Here is a 15,573-nt window from a genome sequence, read left to right as displayed (position 1 = left end):
GCACGGGGGGAGGAGCGCCCGCCCGCCCGCCGCCGCTCGCGCGCCCAACGGACCAGCCTGGGGCCGGGAGGTAACTGTTGCAGCCCGCGGGAGCTGGGAGGCGACGCCGAGTCTCCCGTCCCGAGAGGTGCCCGAGGGACAGGGAGGGGGCGGCCGCGGACGGTCCCGAGAGCAGTCCCTTCCGCCCCTCTCCTCCGCCAGCATGTCGCGGACCCCGCCGCTCCTCCGCCCGCGCGGCGGGGACCCCGGGCCGCGGCGACGGGCGCAGCCCTGACGCGCAGCCGAGCCGGGGGGTGCCCCCAGCGCGCGGGCTGGGGCTGAGGGAGCGCGAGCAGCCGCCGCGGTCCGAGCTGGGCGTGTGGAGCCCCGCGGCCAGCCGGGTCCGGGGCCATGAGGAGGGACGAGCGAGACGCCAAAGCCATGCGGTGCCCGCAGCCGCCGGAGGGGGCCGGCTCGCCTCCCGAGAGTCTGAGGAACGGCTACGTGAAGAGCTGTGTGAGCCCCCTGCGGCAGGACCCTCCGCGCGGCTTCTTCTTCCACCTCTGCCGCTTCTGCAACGTGGACCTGCTGCTGCCGCCGCCGGCCTCCCCCCAGCAGCCGCGCCGCGGCTCCCCCTCCACCCGGGCGCGCCTCTCGCTGGGCGCTCTGGCCGCCTTTGTCCTCGCCCTGCTGCTCGGCTCGGGGCCCGGGAGCTGGTCTGCCGGGGCCGCCCGGCTGCGGACTCTGCTGAGTGTGTGCTCGCACAGCCTCAGCCCTCTGTTCAGCATCGCCTGTGCCTTCTTCTTCCTCACCTGCTTCCTGACCCGGAGCAAGCGGGGCCCCGGGCCGGGCCGGAGCGGCGGCGGCTCCTGGTGGCTCTTGGCGCTGCCAGTCTGCTGTTACCTGGGGGACTTCTTGGTGTGGCAGGCGTGGGCTTGGGCTTGGGGGCCCGGAGACGCGGGGGCCCCAGGTGCGGCCCCGCACACGCCCCCGGCGGTGGCGGGCAGGTTGTTCTCCGTGCTGGGCTGCGTGGGCTTGCTGACGCTCGCGCACCCGGCGAGGCTCCGGCCCGGCATCCTGGTGCTGCTCTTCTCCGGCTTCGTCTGGTGGGTCTCCTTCACCGGCCTCGGGTCGCTGCCCGCAGCCCTCAGGCCGCTGCTCTCCTGCCTGGTCGGGGACGCCGGCTGCCTGCTAGCCCTGGGCTTGGATCACTTCTTTCAGATCAGGGAAGCCCCGCATCATCCTCGCTTGGCCAGTGCCTCCGAGGACAAAGTGCCTGTGATCAGACCCCGCAGGAGGTCCAGCTGCGTGTCGTTCGGAGAAACTTCGGCCGGTTACTCCGGCAGTTGCAAGATGTTTAGGAGACCTTCGTTGCCTTGCATTTCCCGAGAACAGGTATGTTACCAGAAAGCACGGCTTGGTAAGGAAGTGAGTGCGGTTTTATCGCTTCAATTCCCAACTTGAATTAGCGAACTTGAAAGCGTGTTCACTTCCAGGCTGGGGGGGGGGGGGAGTTTTGTTCTGGAAAGAATTCCTAAATTACAGGAGGCTTTTTAAACACGCAGAGGTACCTTTTATCTTGGAGTAGAAATAAAAGAGTAGACTGATTATATTGCACTTTTAAAAGACTTTGTTCATGCGATAGATGAGTTCTCAGGAATGAAGTGGGTTATTTGCGGTTTAATAGATCGACGACTGCCACTTTGGCATACACTAATGTAGGTCTTTTTAATGCTATTTGTGCTGTTATAATGGTGGTGTCTCCCCAGTGATAACATACAGGCATTAGATTGAATACGTGCGTATGTATAAACTTTAATCAGAGCGGCTTCATTCTTTGATAATCGAGAGGAAGAATTAGAGATCATACAATGAACAGCGTATGAGCTTTGGAACGGAGGCTTAGAGTAGATGAAAAGATTGTCGGAAATAATTTTTAAGGGTTCTCCCCCTCTCCCATTTCAGTAGTATAGGCCATTGTAATCTTTTACAGACTAACTCATGGTCGTGTGTATTTGTTGCATAATTAGGAGAATGTTGTAACAGTTTAACCTTTAAACTTAGTAATGTCTGTAAAGATGCCAAAAGCCTTTCCATTTTTTTTTTTTTCTGTAGGTTTACAAGTTTTTGTTTTTTAAAGGAATTGAAATCATCCTCAGGGAAGAATTTCTCCTTATGTGGCTTAGAGGCTTACTGTTCTGCATCACCAAGAAATCAGCAAATACGGTTGTTATTCATTGAGCATATGCTCGGTGCAAAACACTACATATATTGTCCCAATTGCTCACAGAAACCCTGTATGGCAGATGACAACCTCAAATTAGAAATGAGTAAATTGAGGCTTAGAGATACCCAGCCTCACACATCCAGTAAGTGGCAGAGCAGGGATTTGAACCTAGATCTTTCAGTTTTCAATGCTGTTTTTTAAGCAACTAAAAGGGTGTATATAGAGGCTTTTTGTAGGAGAGTAGGAGTCTGTACCATTGGTTTTCAGAGTTTTTGTTTGGTGATATGTTTTACACTGGAACCCAGTGTATTTGAAACAAAAGTTTCTTGTTCTTGCTACATCTGATGCTCTTTTCTTAGTAATTTTCAAGCTACTACACTGATTTTATGTTTAATACTGATGTGTAGTGTTCCAATGAGACCACACTTTGCTTCTTAAAAAGTTTTCTTAGAGACCGCTTTTGTGGTCTGTAATTTGGCCAAATGCTATTAAGAATTGTTCAAAATATGTTATGCCTTTTGTTTTCTTAGTTTACAGCCAGTGATACTAGACAATGCTTAGAAAATGTGTGTCAGGAGAAAAACTTGTGAGAAGATTTACTGCAGAGCAGAGTAATACCAGCTCTTTTCATAGATTGGAATGGCATTTGGTTTGATTCTATGTGAATCGGTTGTATTTTTTTTTTAATAGGTTGTATTTTTTAACAACGGAAAGGTCTTTTAGCAATGTCATCACATTTGAAGACAAGTTTCCTGTACTTAACAGTATTACATTTTAATGTATTTTAATTATAATCTGTTGGCATAGTGGATTATGGCTGTTGTCTTGTAAATCGAAAATTCCTGGTCTTAATCCTAGTCTGATGGCCTTTCCATAACAGCAACCCTTTTCAACCTTCAGCTAGGTACAGTGTTGTTGTTACTGTCACGTTGCTTCACTTACTGTTTGTATTAGAGGAAAATACAATTTCATTTTTAAAAAGGTTATATTTTCTTATTTCAGGAAACTTGCATTTCACAATGAATAGGAACATTTTCGGGGTCTTAAATATATGGTATTTGTCCAAGGGGGTTTATATGTGGTTATTTAACAAGTAGTGTCATAACATAATACTATTTTGGCACTACTAGAAATTACTAGATATTTTTAACTTAGCAAAACAACTTATTTTATTTTATTAGCAAAAGTTGTAATAATTATATTTTTACTAACGCTAAATTCCTGAAGTTTGACGGTGGGTCTGTGGTTTTGTTTGCCTGTTGTTTATGCTAAAGAAATTAAGGGGAAATCAGTACTATTATGGAAGTGAAAGATAAGAGATTTTCTGATTTTCAAAGTGCTGAACTTTTATATGACAATTGTGAAGCTACCTTTTTATTTCAGAAAGTGAAGGAAGATAAATAAGATTTTGGGTAGAACTTGAACAGGGGGAAATGTCCTGAATTCACTGACAGAGGGGCCAAGGGTAAAGTTTGGGTTCTGCTGTGTAATCTTGGAAGAGTCAGTGAGTGAATTTTTCTGAGTCTCAGGATCCTGTCAAGTTAGGGGATCCCAGTACATTAATTCTGCAATAACTTTCAATTCTAGAATCCATTTCTTCTAGTAAGTTATAAACAAAAATGTAACTAAAACATCACAAATAGTAGTTCTTGAAGGTGAGGATACTGCTAAGCCATATTTTTTAATTGGAAAAGAATAGAGAACTTCTAAAAAGTGTATATGGATTCATTTATGGATTGATAACAAAATAATGATACTTTCATTTCCTTAAGAACTTAAATGTTTTTATGAACATCTTTGAAAAACAGTTGAAAACTCATATTAATAAAAATGTTTTTAATTGTGTCAGAGCAGATTTAAAGTAATGTTTAAGTTTGGGGATGTTAGGTATGATGTTGAAAAATCGACATGTTTGTAAGATACTTTATTTTTCATAATTACATTGGTAGCATTTGATGTAAATGCTGTGTCTGTCTCAGTTCTTAGCGAAGGGTTTTTGTTACTCGCAAAGCATTTAGATATTTAAAGTTTAAATCTAGTTATTGCTCGTGGGTTCATGGAAAGAAGCACTAAATTTGTAGTACACATACCAGCAAACTAATAGGAAGCTAAAAGAAAAAAATCAGTTGTCTGCATAGAGGCATTGACCAGAATTTAACAAAGTAAATGTCTATGCCATTTTACTTGTGAATTCTACAGTGCAGTTTTCAGTTTTTCAGCCAGATTCTTTGGTGTGTAATAGACTTGGTAAGTATGAGGTTTTGAAAGGCATAAGTTAGTGTGTTGAGAAATTTTTCTATACCTAAAATGCTAAGTGCTTCCTAAAAGGTTGGGTAAATATTTGAAAATTCTGTGGACTTAAAGCCCATAAATATCATTTAAAGTGTTAATTTTATTTGAAAAAAGATACACACATGTAGTATGAAGGCTTTTAAAAAAAGATTTTAAAGTGTAAGTGATTATTTACCCCCTTAAGGAATTTGCAAGGCAAAACCCACTGTGAATTTCTTTAATAATACTTTACTGTTTGTGATATTTATTTTATGGTTTTAATGAGTGAGTGTTTTATTCTCATTTTATGTTTATGTTTTTGTATAAAAGTATCAACGTATGTAATTATTTTATGCTCTATTTTGTAAATATTGTCTGTACTCTGCCATCCACGGTATTTTTCAAAAACACAGATTTAATGAAATCACTCACTCTTAAAAATCTCTTAGGCTTTTCATTGTTCATTCACAGGATAAAGTTCATGCTCTTGACCCTTGCTTGCAAAGTCCTTTATAACCTGCTTTTAGCCTTTTGCTTGTTTTGTTTTTAAAAAAGCCATCTGGGATTTATGGAACACCCCTTCCTCACATCCATCTTTGGTTCTGGCTGTTTGAGGACTGCTTATTGTTATTGATGTGTAGATTTTTCCCTCTTTTACCATTTAGTGGTTGAAATCTCCTTTTTTTTTATTTTTAAGATTTTATTTATTTATTTGACACAGAGAGATCACAAGCAGGCGAGGGGGGTGCGGGGGGGCGGAGGGGTAGCAGGCTCTCCTGTGAGCAGAGAGCCCAATGCGGCCTGAGCCCAGGACTCGGGGACAGTGACCTGAGCTGAAGGCAGGGATTCAACCCACTGAGCCACCCAGGCGCCCCTGAAATCTCCTTTAAGAAAATCTTATTTAAGATTAAGAATCTTTACCCAAATTAATGTGTAAGCTGAGGACAAAGCTCCGTTATAGCAAAGTTGGCCATATTTAAAAATAAAAGGTGGGAAAAAGTAACAAATCACGTGAAGTAGTGATGATGTGAGAAAGAATATTTTCATTGTATCGAATAAAATAACATCTCCATAGTTTATATTTTCCTATACCAAGTGATAGGTAAATAGAGTCAACCAGGAATAAAACCATATAAAGTTTTTTTTCATTGCCCTCTGACTTTCTGTCCTCCTCAGAGGGAGGCCCATTTTAGTCTCTTCCCTTTTTCCCATTCAGTTACCACATCAGCCTATTTCCCTCGAACATTCTCCCACTTTCCCATACCCCATCCAAAGCAAGAACAAGCTACACTTGCTGAAAATTTCCAGTTTATTTCAACATAAATATACTTATATAGCTATGGAAGAGATTTACAATTGATCTAATTGAAATGTCATTTTATATAAAGGAGAGTAATTCAACTCCAGAGAGATAATACCATGTCTAGGTTATGCTGTGAAATACTGGGATACGGGGATTAGAGCCCAGGTCTTGGCTCCTAGTCTCCTATATTTCCCGTAAAAAGCATATACGCGCCTGCAGTCGTAGTTTTCCAAGGCTGTCTTCAGTTTTGCCAGTTATTTCCAATTATGTGATAAATGATATCCTTGGTAAAAAGAGATAGGGGGGTGGAGAGTGACAGGAAAGAGAAAGGAGAGAAGATAGGAGAGACTCTTGATCACCTGGTTCATAATGACCTTGAAGACCTCCTTAGTACCTGGTGTGGTTATTTCAGGGTGACTTGTCGGGACGCAGCTGAAACTCCAGTGTCTTTAGAGGCCAGCTCCATAACACATTTCTGTTAACATGTTGAGGAAGGAGGGGAGGGGAGGAAGAATGGAAGTGAACTGATGACAGTTGCCTACTTTGCCTAAGGGCATTCAATCTGAACAAAACAAACTGGACAACTGTGTTAGCCAAGCAAAACTTGAGAAGAGCTGAGTTCTGAGTCATTTCTGACAGTTTATGACATTGTTCACCTTATCATATACAAGTTAATCCCCTTTTAAGTGATTGTTAGAAGCTCGTTCCTAGAAGTTGGGGCGGAGGAATGTATTTCCTGCTTTTTCTTTTACAACCTTGAACTTTCCCTGCTCTATTGCTACCTAGCAGGTATCTTTTTAAAGATCTTTATCCCTCCTCTATCAATGAGAGGACATTGTTTGACTACTTCTTCCTTAGATCTCATACAACTTGAATTCATTATATTTTACATTTATTTAGTTAATGTTTAAATTTGTAAATGAGAAATGCCATACATGAAAGACTATACATATGTATATTTTTATACAGTTTAAAGAAGAAAATAAAACTAAAGTCAGGTACTCACCACTCATTTTCTTTGCCCTTTGTAACCTATTTTGCATCTCCTTCTCCCTGTGCCAGAGGCAGCACATCTGTCCTGATTTTTTTTCCTATTAATTCCCTTGCTTATCTTTATAATTATAATCCTCATGAATGTTTCCTAAGTAAATAATGTGCTGTTAGTGTTGCCTACGTCTGAACTTTAAGTAAATAGAATCATGCTGTATGAATTCTTCCATTACCTTTTTTTCCCCTGATGTTTTCTGTGATTGATCCATGTTGATTATAGTTGTAGTTAATTTTCAGTGCTATATAGTGTTTCATTTTATGGCCATAGTAAAATTTATTTATCCATTCCACTGTTCATGGACCCTTCGGTGGTTTTCAGTTTTTTTGCTGTGATGTCTAATGCTGCTGTGAAAATTCTTGTAAATGTCTCCTGGTGCATGCGTGTATCTGGAAGCAGAAGTGCTGAGTTGTAAAGTATGTTTGTGTTCAACTTTACTAGGCAGAATAATGGCACTACAAAGATGTCCTTGTTCTAATCCCTGGAATTTATGAATTTGTTGCTTTACATGGCAGAGGGGACTTTGCAGATGAGATTAAGTTAAGGGCCTTGAGACGGGGAGATCAACCAGGATTATCTGGGTGGATCCAGTGTAATTGCAAGGGCTCTTAAAAAGTGGAAGAGGGAGACAGAAGAGATCACAGAAAGAGATGTGACAGTTGGCATGACGGTTAGAATAATACAGGGTGAGAGAGACCCAATCCACCTCTGGCTTTGAAATGGGAGAAGGTGGCCTGGAGCCAAGGAAAGCAGGCACAGTTTCAAAGCTGGAAAAGGCAGGGAAAGGGATTTTTCCCTAGAGCTCCCAGAAAGTAATGAAGCCTTGCCAATACCTTGCATTTAGCTCAGTCAAACCAGCCTGACCCATAGGACTATAAGATAGTAAATTTGTGTTGTTTTATACTACTGAGTTTCTCATTATCTATTAAAGGAATGTGTGCATTTGCATTAACTGCTGTAATGGCTTATGCCTCAGAGATCCATTGTCTCTGTCCTGGAGCCTGGAAGTCCGGGATCAGGTGTCACCAGGCACGGTTGGTTCCTTTGCAAGGGTTTTGAGGGAGAAGCTGTTCCATTCCTGTCTCCCAGCTTCTGGTGGTTTGCTGGCAATCTTAGGCATTTTTTGGATTGTAGATACATCACCCCTGTCTTTGCCTTCACCTTCCCACGGCACTTTCTCTGTGTCTCTTCATTTAGTTTTCCTTCGGAGCCTGTCTTTGTGTCCCGATTTCCCCTTTTTGTAAGGGCCCGGGTCATCTAGGATTAGGGCCCACGCTAATGACCTCATTTTAACTTAATTACTTCTGTGAAGACCTTAGTTCCAATTAAAGTCACCTTCTGAGGTACTGAAGGTTAGGATTTCAACATCTTTTCAGGGGGAACACAATTCAGCTCATATAAGTGGCAGTAGAAAACTAAGACACTCTGGCAAGCTGAATTGTTTTTCACAGTGGTTATACCATTTATACTTTGGCTAGCAGTGAATGAGAATGCCATCACACGGGGCACCTGGGTGGCTCAGTAGGTTAAAGCCTCTGCTTTCGGCTCAGGTCGTGATCCCAGGGTTCTGGGATCGAGCCCCGCATCGGGCTCTCTGCTCCGTGGAGAGCCTGCTTCCTCCTCTCTCTCTGACTGTCTCCCTGCCTACTTGTGATCTCTGTCTGTCAAATAAATAAAATCTTTAAAAAAAAAAAAAAAAAGAATTCCATCACACCCATGATTCCTAGTTACTGACTTTAATTTTAGTTGGTCTGGTGAGTATGAAGTGGTGTTTCTTTATGATTTTGATTTGTAGTTAACTAATTATGAATAAGACCGAGTATTTTTTATGTTTATGGACTACATTTCTTATTCAGGGATTACCTGTTTATATCTTATGATCTTTTAAAAGTTGGGTGGTTCATTTTTTCATTTCATTTCATTTTTTTCTTCAATAAATCATGAGTTCCTGGGGCACCTGGGTGGCTCAGTCAGTTAAGCATCTGACTTTGGCTCAGGTCAGGATCCCAGGGTCCTGGGATCAAACCCTACATGGGCTCCCTGCTTGGCAGGAAGCCTGCTTCTCCCTTTCCCACTCCCCCTGCTTGTGTTCCCTCTCTCGCTGACTCTCTCTGTCAAATACATAAACAAAATCTTTTAAAAAAAAGTCATGAGTTCCTTATGTATTCTGGACATTAATCCTTTATTGATTATTTGAGTTGCCAATATTTCAGTTTTTGTGGTGTCTTTTGATAACTGAAGTTCTTAATTTTTTTTTTTTTTTAAGATTTTATTTGTTTATTTGACAGACAGAGATCACAAGTAGGCAGAGAGGCAGGCCGGATAGGGAAGCAGGCTCCCTGCTGAGCAGAGAGCCGGATGTGGGCCTTGATCCCAGGACCCTGAGATCATGACCTGAGCTGAAGGCAGAGGCTTTAACCCACTGAGCCACCCAGGTGCCCCTTAATTTTAATGCTGTCAGATTTGCCTGTCTTTTCCTCTAATGGTAAGACTCTTTGTATCTTGTTTATAAAACCCTTCCCTGTTGGAAATCCCAAAATAAACTTCTGTATTGTCTTTTTAAAGTTTTAAAGTTTTGCCTTTCAAATGTTTTCACCCACCTAGAATTAATTTATATGTGTGATGTGATATAGAGATCCAGTCTCATTTTTTAATCCAGTGAATATTCATTATGTCAACAGTTACTGAAAAATTTATTCTTTATCAGCAGCGCTACCTCTGCATATATCAAGATTCAGTGTATACGTATGAGTCTATCTGTGCTCTCTGTTAGGTTTCTTTTTTTTAAAAGATGGATTTATTTATTTATTTATTTGACAGAAAGAGCAAGCAGAAGCAGGGAGGCACAGGGAGAGGGAGAAACAGAGGGAGAGGGAGAAGCAGGCTCCTCCAGAGCAGGGAGCCAGATGGGATGCGGGGCTTAATTCTGGGATCCTGGGATCTTGACCTGAGCCAAAGATGCCACCCATGCACCCTTCTGTTAGGTTTCCTTGGTTCGTTTATGCACCCTGTGTTGATACTACATTGTCTTAATTATAATAGCTTTATAGTAAGACAATATATGGCAAATCCCCTTTGATAGTTACTCTTCTTCAAGAGTATGTTCAGTGTTTTGTTTTGGTTTTTTTTTTTTTTGGACTTTGCTTTTCAGTATAAATTTTAGAGTAAGTTTGTCAAGTTTCACAAAAAATCCTGTTGGGATTTTGATCAGCGTTGAATTAAATCTTTTGAACAGTTTAGAGAAGAATTAGTGATCGGTGATTCTTCTTAGAGAAGAATTTGTTTTTGATGAAACTTTTGAGTTGTATTTTTCTAGGAATTTATTTAATGTAACTTTTTTGGGGGGGATGCTTCTCTATTTTATTTTTATAACTAAAAAAATTTTTTTATGAACATATAATGTATTATTAGCCCTAGGGGTACAGGTCTGTGAATCGCCAGGTTTACACACTTCACAGCACTCGCCATAGCACATACCCTCCCCAATGTCCATATTAATGTAACTTTTCAAATTTTCTTGGTTCATAATATCTTTTTATTATCTGTCTAGTCTGTTCAGCATTTGGGTTTATTTCCCCTTTTTCATTTCTGATATCATTTTTCTCTTTTTTCTTTGGTTCTAAGTTAGCCTTGCTAGAAGTTTATTTGCTTTTTATTCTTTTTAAAAAATCAGTTCTTTGGATTGGTACTTATTTTCTATTTTATTTATATCAGGTTTTATTATTATTTTCTTTGAATTTCTTTTTTTAAAAGATTATTTATTTATTTTAGAGGGAGAGCATGCGCGAGTGTCTCGAGTGCACCACACAAGTGGGAGGGAGGGGCAGAGGGAGGAGGAGAGAGAAGAAGTTCAAGCAGACTCCCCACTGAGCAAAGAGCTTGGAGCAGGGCTTGATCCCCTAACACTGAGATCGTGACCTGAGCCAAAATCAAGAGTCGGATGCTTAACCGCTCAGGTGCCCCTTCTTGTTCTTTTTCTAACTCTGTAACTGGGATGTCAAACTCATCAATTTTTAGCTTTTTTAGTGTCTGCATTGCAAATTACACATTTTTTGGTAAATATTGCTTTAGTTGAATCTCACAGGTTTTGATGTGTACTATTGTTATGGGTTAGCCCTAAGCATTTTCTGATTTTTATTTTATTTTATTTTTTAAAAGATTTTATTTATTTATTTCAGAGAGAGACAGAGAGCATGAGAGAGGAGAAGATCAGAGGGAGAAGCAGACTTCCTGTGGAGCTGGGAGCAAGATGTGGGACTTGATTCTGGCACTCCGGGATCATGACTTGAGCCGAAGGCATTGCTTAACCGACTGAGTCACCCAGGCGCCCTGATTTTCATTTTAATTTCCCTTTGACTAATAAGTTGTTTAGAAATAATAAAAATTTCTAGGGTGCCTGGGTGGCTCAGTGGGTTAAGCCTCTGCCTTGGGCTCAGGTCATGATCTCAGGGTTCTGGGGTAAAGCCTCATATCGGTTCTCTGGTCAGTAGGGAGCCTGCTTCTCCCTCTCTCCCTCTGCCTGCCTCTCTGCCTACTTGTGATCTCTGTCTGTCAAATAAATAAATAAAATCTTAAAAAAGAAAGACTTTTAAAAAAAAATTTCTAATCATGAAGGCTTTCTAGTTATTTTATTGTTTTCTGATTTAATTGACTTGTGGGCAAAGATTGTGGCCTAACAAATGATCAGTTTTCATGAATGTTCTGTGTGCTTGAAAATAATACATCTTTTTCAGTTTTTAGGTACAATGTTTGTGAGTTGTCTGGTAGACAAACATAAAATGTTCTTGCCGCATTTTTCTGTGCCCTTACTGACTTTATCTTCTTGACCCATCAGTAGCTGGAGAGAATATTAAAAATCTCACTTTATCGGTGGATTTGTCAGTTTTCCCATCATAGTTTGCAATTTGCTTATGTTCATGAGTGCACAGATGGAGAATAAAACTTTTCAGATTCGATAGAATTACTTTTCAAAGGAACAGCAAAAAGGATACATGAGAGAAAGCACATTGCATATGTTTAAGGAGTTAGTGTAGGAAAGTAATGAAAAACTAGTTTGATCAGAGTTAGCATATATTTGCAAATTGCCTTTTATATGTACCAGGCCCTGGAGATACTAAGATGACAAGCCAGGATCTGTATTGCAAGGAGATCAAACTCTAATGGAGAGAGAATATAAATAAATAATGACAGTTCATGTGGTAAGTGATACAGCACAGGTATAAACAAGGTACAATGGGAACAGAGGTATAAACAAGGTACAATGGGAACATTACAGAAGGAACAACTAACTAATAACCCTTTCTAAGTGGAGTGTCAGAAAGCCTGCAAAAAGTAATTAACAAATGACGTTTAATCTTCAGAGAAAGTTTCATCTTGGTATGAAACAAGTCAAAAATGAATTTTAAAAATTTCACTTCTGGGACACCTTGGGTGGTTCAGTCACTTATCGTCTGTCTTCAGCTCAAGTCATGATCCCAAGATTCTGGAATGGAGTCCTGCTTCTGACTCCTTGCTCAGCGGGGAGCCTGCTTCTCCCTCTGCCTGCTGTTCCTTATGTCGGCTGTTCCCCCTGCTCCTGTGGTCTCTCCCTCTCTCTCTCTGTCAAATAAATAAAATCTTTAAAAAAAATTTGGGGCGCCTGGGTGGCTCAGTGGGTTAAGGCCTCTGCCTTCGGCTCGGATCATGATCCCAGGATTCTGGGATCGGCCCGCATCGGGCTCTCTGCTCGGCGGGGAGCCTGCTTCCCTCCTCTCTCTGTCTCTGCCTGCCTCTCTGCCTACTTGTGATCTCTGTCTGTCAAATAGATAAATTAAAAAAAATTAAAAAAAAATAAAAAATAAAAATTTTTTTTTTTGCTTCTCTGACTTTAAAAATAATTTTTAAAAGTTTATTCTGGCATAATTAATACTTTATTCTAAATACCCATGGAGGTAAATACTTCTTGTCAACTAAGAAACTGAAAACTATTCACAGAAAACATAGTCAAATCAGGCAAACTGTTCACTTTCAGTCACCAATCAGTGCTGATCACTAAAAAAGATGTTTAAGTTCTCTATCAGAAATGTCAATATCAGTGGTAAAAATAGGCAATAAAGCAGTGTAACCCGGGGTGCCTGGGTGGTTCAGTGCATTAAAGCCTCCCTTCAGCTCAGGTCATGATCCCAGGGTGCTGGGATTGAGCCTCATGTCTGGCTCTCTGCTCAGCGGGGAGCCTGCTTCCTCCTCTCTCTCTGCTTGCCTCTCTGCCTACTTGTGATCTCTGCCTGTCAAGTAAATAAATAAAATCTTAAAAACAAAACAAAACAAAAAAAACAACCAAAAAAAACCCCCAGTGTAACCCAGGATCAGAAAAGAGGAATTATCAGAAGATAGAAATACCAAATGCTTGCTAGGGTACTAGTTTTGACAAACCCTGTGAAGTTGGTATTGGGATCCTGTTTTGCAGCTGGGTACTAAAGCAGAAAGGTGAATTAACTAGCCCCAAATCACTTAGCTCGCACATAGAAAATACTGTAATATGCTGAGTGCCATTTCCAGTATAAACAGACCTCTTAGAACTCTCCCAACTGAAATAACTACAGTTTTAAACATGGTATAGAATACTTTTGGAAAGGAATCACTGAGTAAGAAAATCACAGATCCCTCAAAAGAAGTAAAGGTAGTGTAGGGTAGGAAACATTTCCGTCCTTCTAGGTTCTTTGGCTGGTCTAATAATTAAATTGACATAAAACAGATTAACAGTAGAAGAACAATTTTGTGTATATTGGAGCTTCATACAAACATGAAACTCAAAGAAGTGACCAAAGCAGGACTCTTTTATACCTTTTAGATGAAGAAACAATAAATTGATGAAGAATTGACAACAAAGGGGTTTGGGCTTGGGGCAGTAAGTTGGTAAAGAAGTGACAAGATTTGTTTATACAGCCTTCTTGGTTCTAATTTCCCTATCTCTGGTGATAAGGGTGCATTCTCCCCTCCTGGCACAGGGAGAGGTACTTCTCACCCTGGAGATTTATCTGCTGCTTTTGGGGGTGGGGGACACAAGAGTGTCCTCCTTGCACCAGCTGTTTCTCAAGTACCTTTATTTTTATTTATTTTTAAATTTTTATTTTTTATTGAAGTATTTATAGTTGATATACTGTATTATATTAGTTTCAGGTAAGTAACATAATGGTTTCACAATTATGTATACTATGAAATGCTCTCTACGATGAGGGTAGTTATCTATCACCATACAAAGTTATTATAGCATTATTGACTATATTTCCTGTGCTATTCAAGTATTTTTATTTTTTTATTTTATTTTTTTTTTTTAGACTTTATTTATTTATCTGACAGACAGAGATCACAAGCAGGCAGAGAGGCAGGCAGAGAGAGGAGGAAGCAGGCTCCCCGCCGAGCAGAGAGCCCTATGTGGGGCTCCATCCCAGGACCCTGAGATCATGACCTGAGCAGAAGGCAGAGGCTTAACCCACTGAGCCACCCAGGCGCCCCTCAAATATCTTTAATTCACAGTAATCAGTATGTCACCGTATTTGGGGATAGCATTTTCTGCTTTCCTTTAGTAGGAATTCTGAGAGGGAAGCCGACACTAACACCAGTTTTCACTGGACGAGTTTCTGACCATCCTTAGTGACTTTGAACATTTGTTTCTGTTAGATATGGCTAGGTTCAAGAGATTAAAATCTAGAGTGTGTCCAAAGCCAGGAATCTACTAAGAAACCTCTGTATAAAAGCTGAGACTCCCAAGTGCTATTCCCCTAGTGAAAGGGTAAATGAGAAATAAATACGGCCATGGATATGGGATGCTTATCTTGACCTTGGCACAAGGGAGTTGAGGAATAAAATACAGTAATGTATAGTAAGAGGGCCCTCATATAATTTTATTTTTTTTTAATGTAAGCTCTGTGCCCAATGTGGGGCTTGAACTCACGACCTTGAGATCAATAGTTGCATGTTTTACCAACTGAACCAGCCAGGTACCATTCCCCCCCCCGCCATTTTTTCTTTCTTTTTTTTTTAATTGAAGTACAGTTGACACACATTGTTACACTAGTTTCAGTGATTGGATAGCTGTCTTACCAGTGCTCGCCGAAAGTGTAGCTATCATTTGTCACTATATAACACTATTATAGTACTACTGACCATAGTCCCTTTCACCTATTTTGCCTATCCCATTACCCCCTCTCCTCTGGAAACCAGTAGTTCTCTGTATTTATGGGTTAGTTTCTTCTTCTTCTTCTTTTTTTTTTTTTTTAAGATTTTATTTATTTATTTGACAGAGAGAGAGGTCACAAGTAGGCAGAGAGGCAGGCAGAGAGAGAGGAGGAAGCAGGCTCCCTGCAGAGCAGAGAGCCCGATGCGGGGCTCGATCCCAGGACCCTGAGATCATGACCTGAGCCGAAGGCAGCGGCTTAATCCACTGAGCCACCCAGGCGCCCCTCTTCTTCTTTTTTTTGGTTTGTTCATCTGTCCTTTGGATTACACATGTTAAGTGAAATTATATGGTATTTGTCTTTCTTGAACTTAACTTCACTTAGTATAATACCTTCTGGTTCCAACCATGTTGTCATCCTTTTTTATGCTTGGGTAATAATTCCACTGTATACATGCACCATGTTTTCTTTATCTATTCATCTGTTGATAGGTGCTTCCATATAATAGCTATTGTAAATAGTGCAGCAAACATAGGGGTGCATCTATCTTTTTTTTCCTAATATCTTTCCAAATTAGTGGGGTTTTTTT

General features: G+C 41.0%; 1 protein-coding gene across 1 annotated transcript in view; it reads left to right on the top strand.

The window, feature by feature from the left end:
* The first annotated feature begins 247 nt into the window (after window positions 1-247).
* PDE3B (phosphodiesterase 3B) overlaps window positions 248-15,573 on the top strand; it is a 182,449-nt gene continuing 167,123 nt past the window's right edge. The window contains exon 1 of the mRNA XM_046015530.1: window positions 248-1,374. Coding sequence (XP_045871486.1) covers window positions 391-1,374 — 984 coding nt within the window. The 5' untranslated portion in view covers window positions 248-390. The remainder of the gene's footprint in view (window positions 1,375-15,573) is intronic.

Source organism: Meles meles, chromosome 8 (assembly GCF_922984935.1).
Source record: "Meles meles chromosome 8, mMelMel3.1 paternal haplotype, whole genome shotgun sequence".
NCBI classification, from domain to species: Eukaryota; Metazoa; Chordata; class Mammalia; order Carnivora; family Mustelidae; genus Meles; species Meles meles.
Note: the sequence above shows the minus strand (reverse complement) of the source record. Positions and strands in the feature narration are given on the sequence as shown.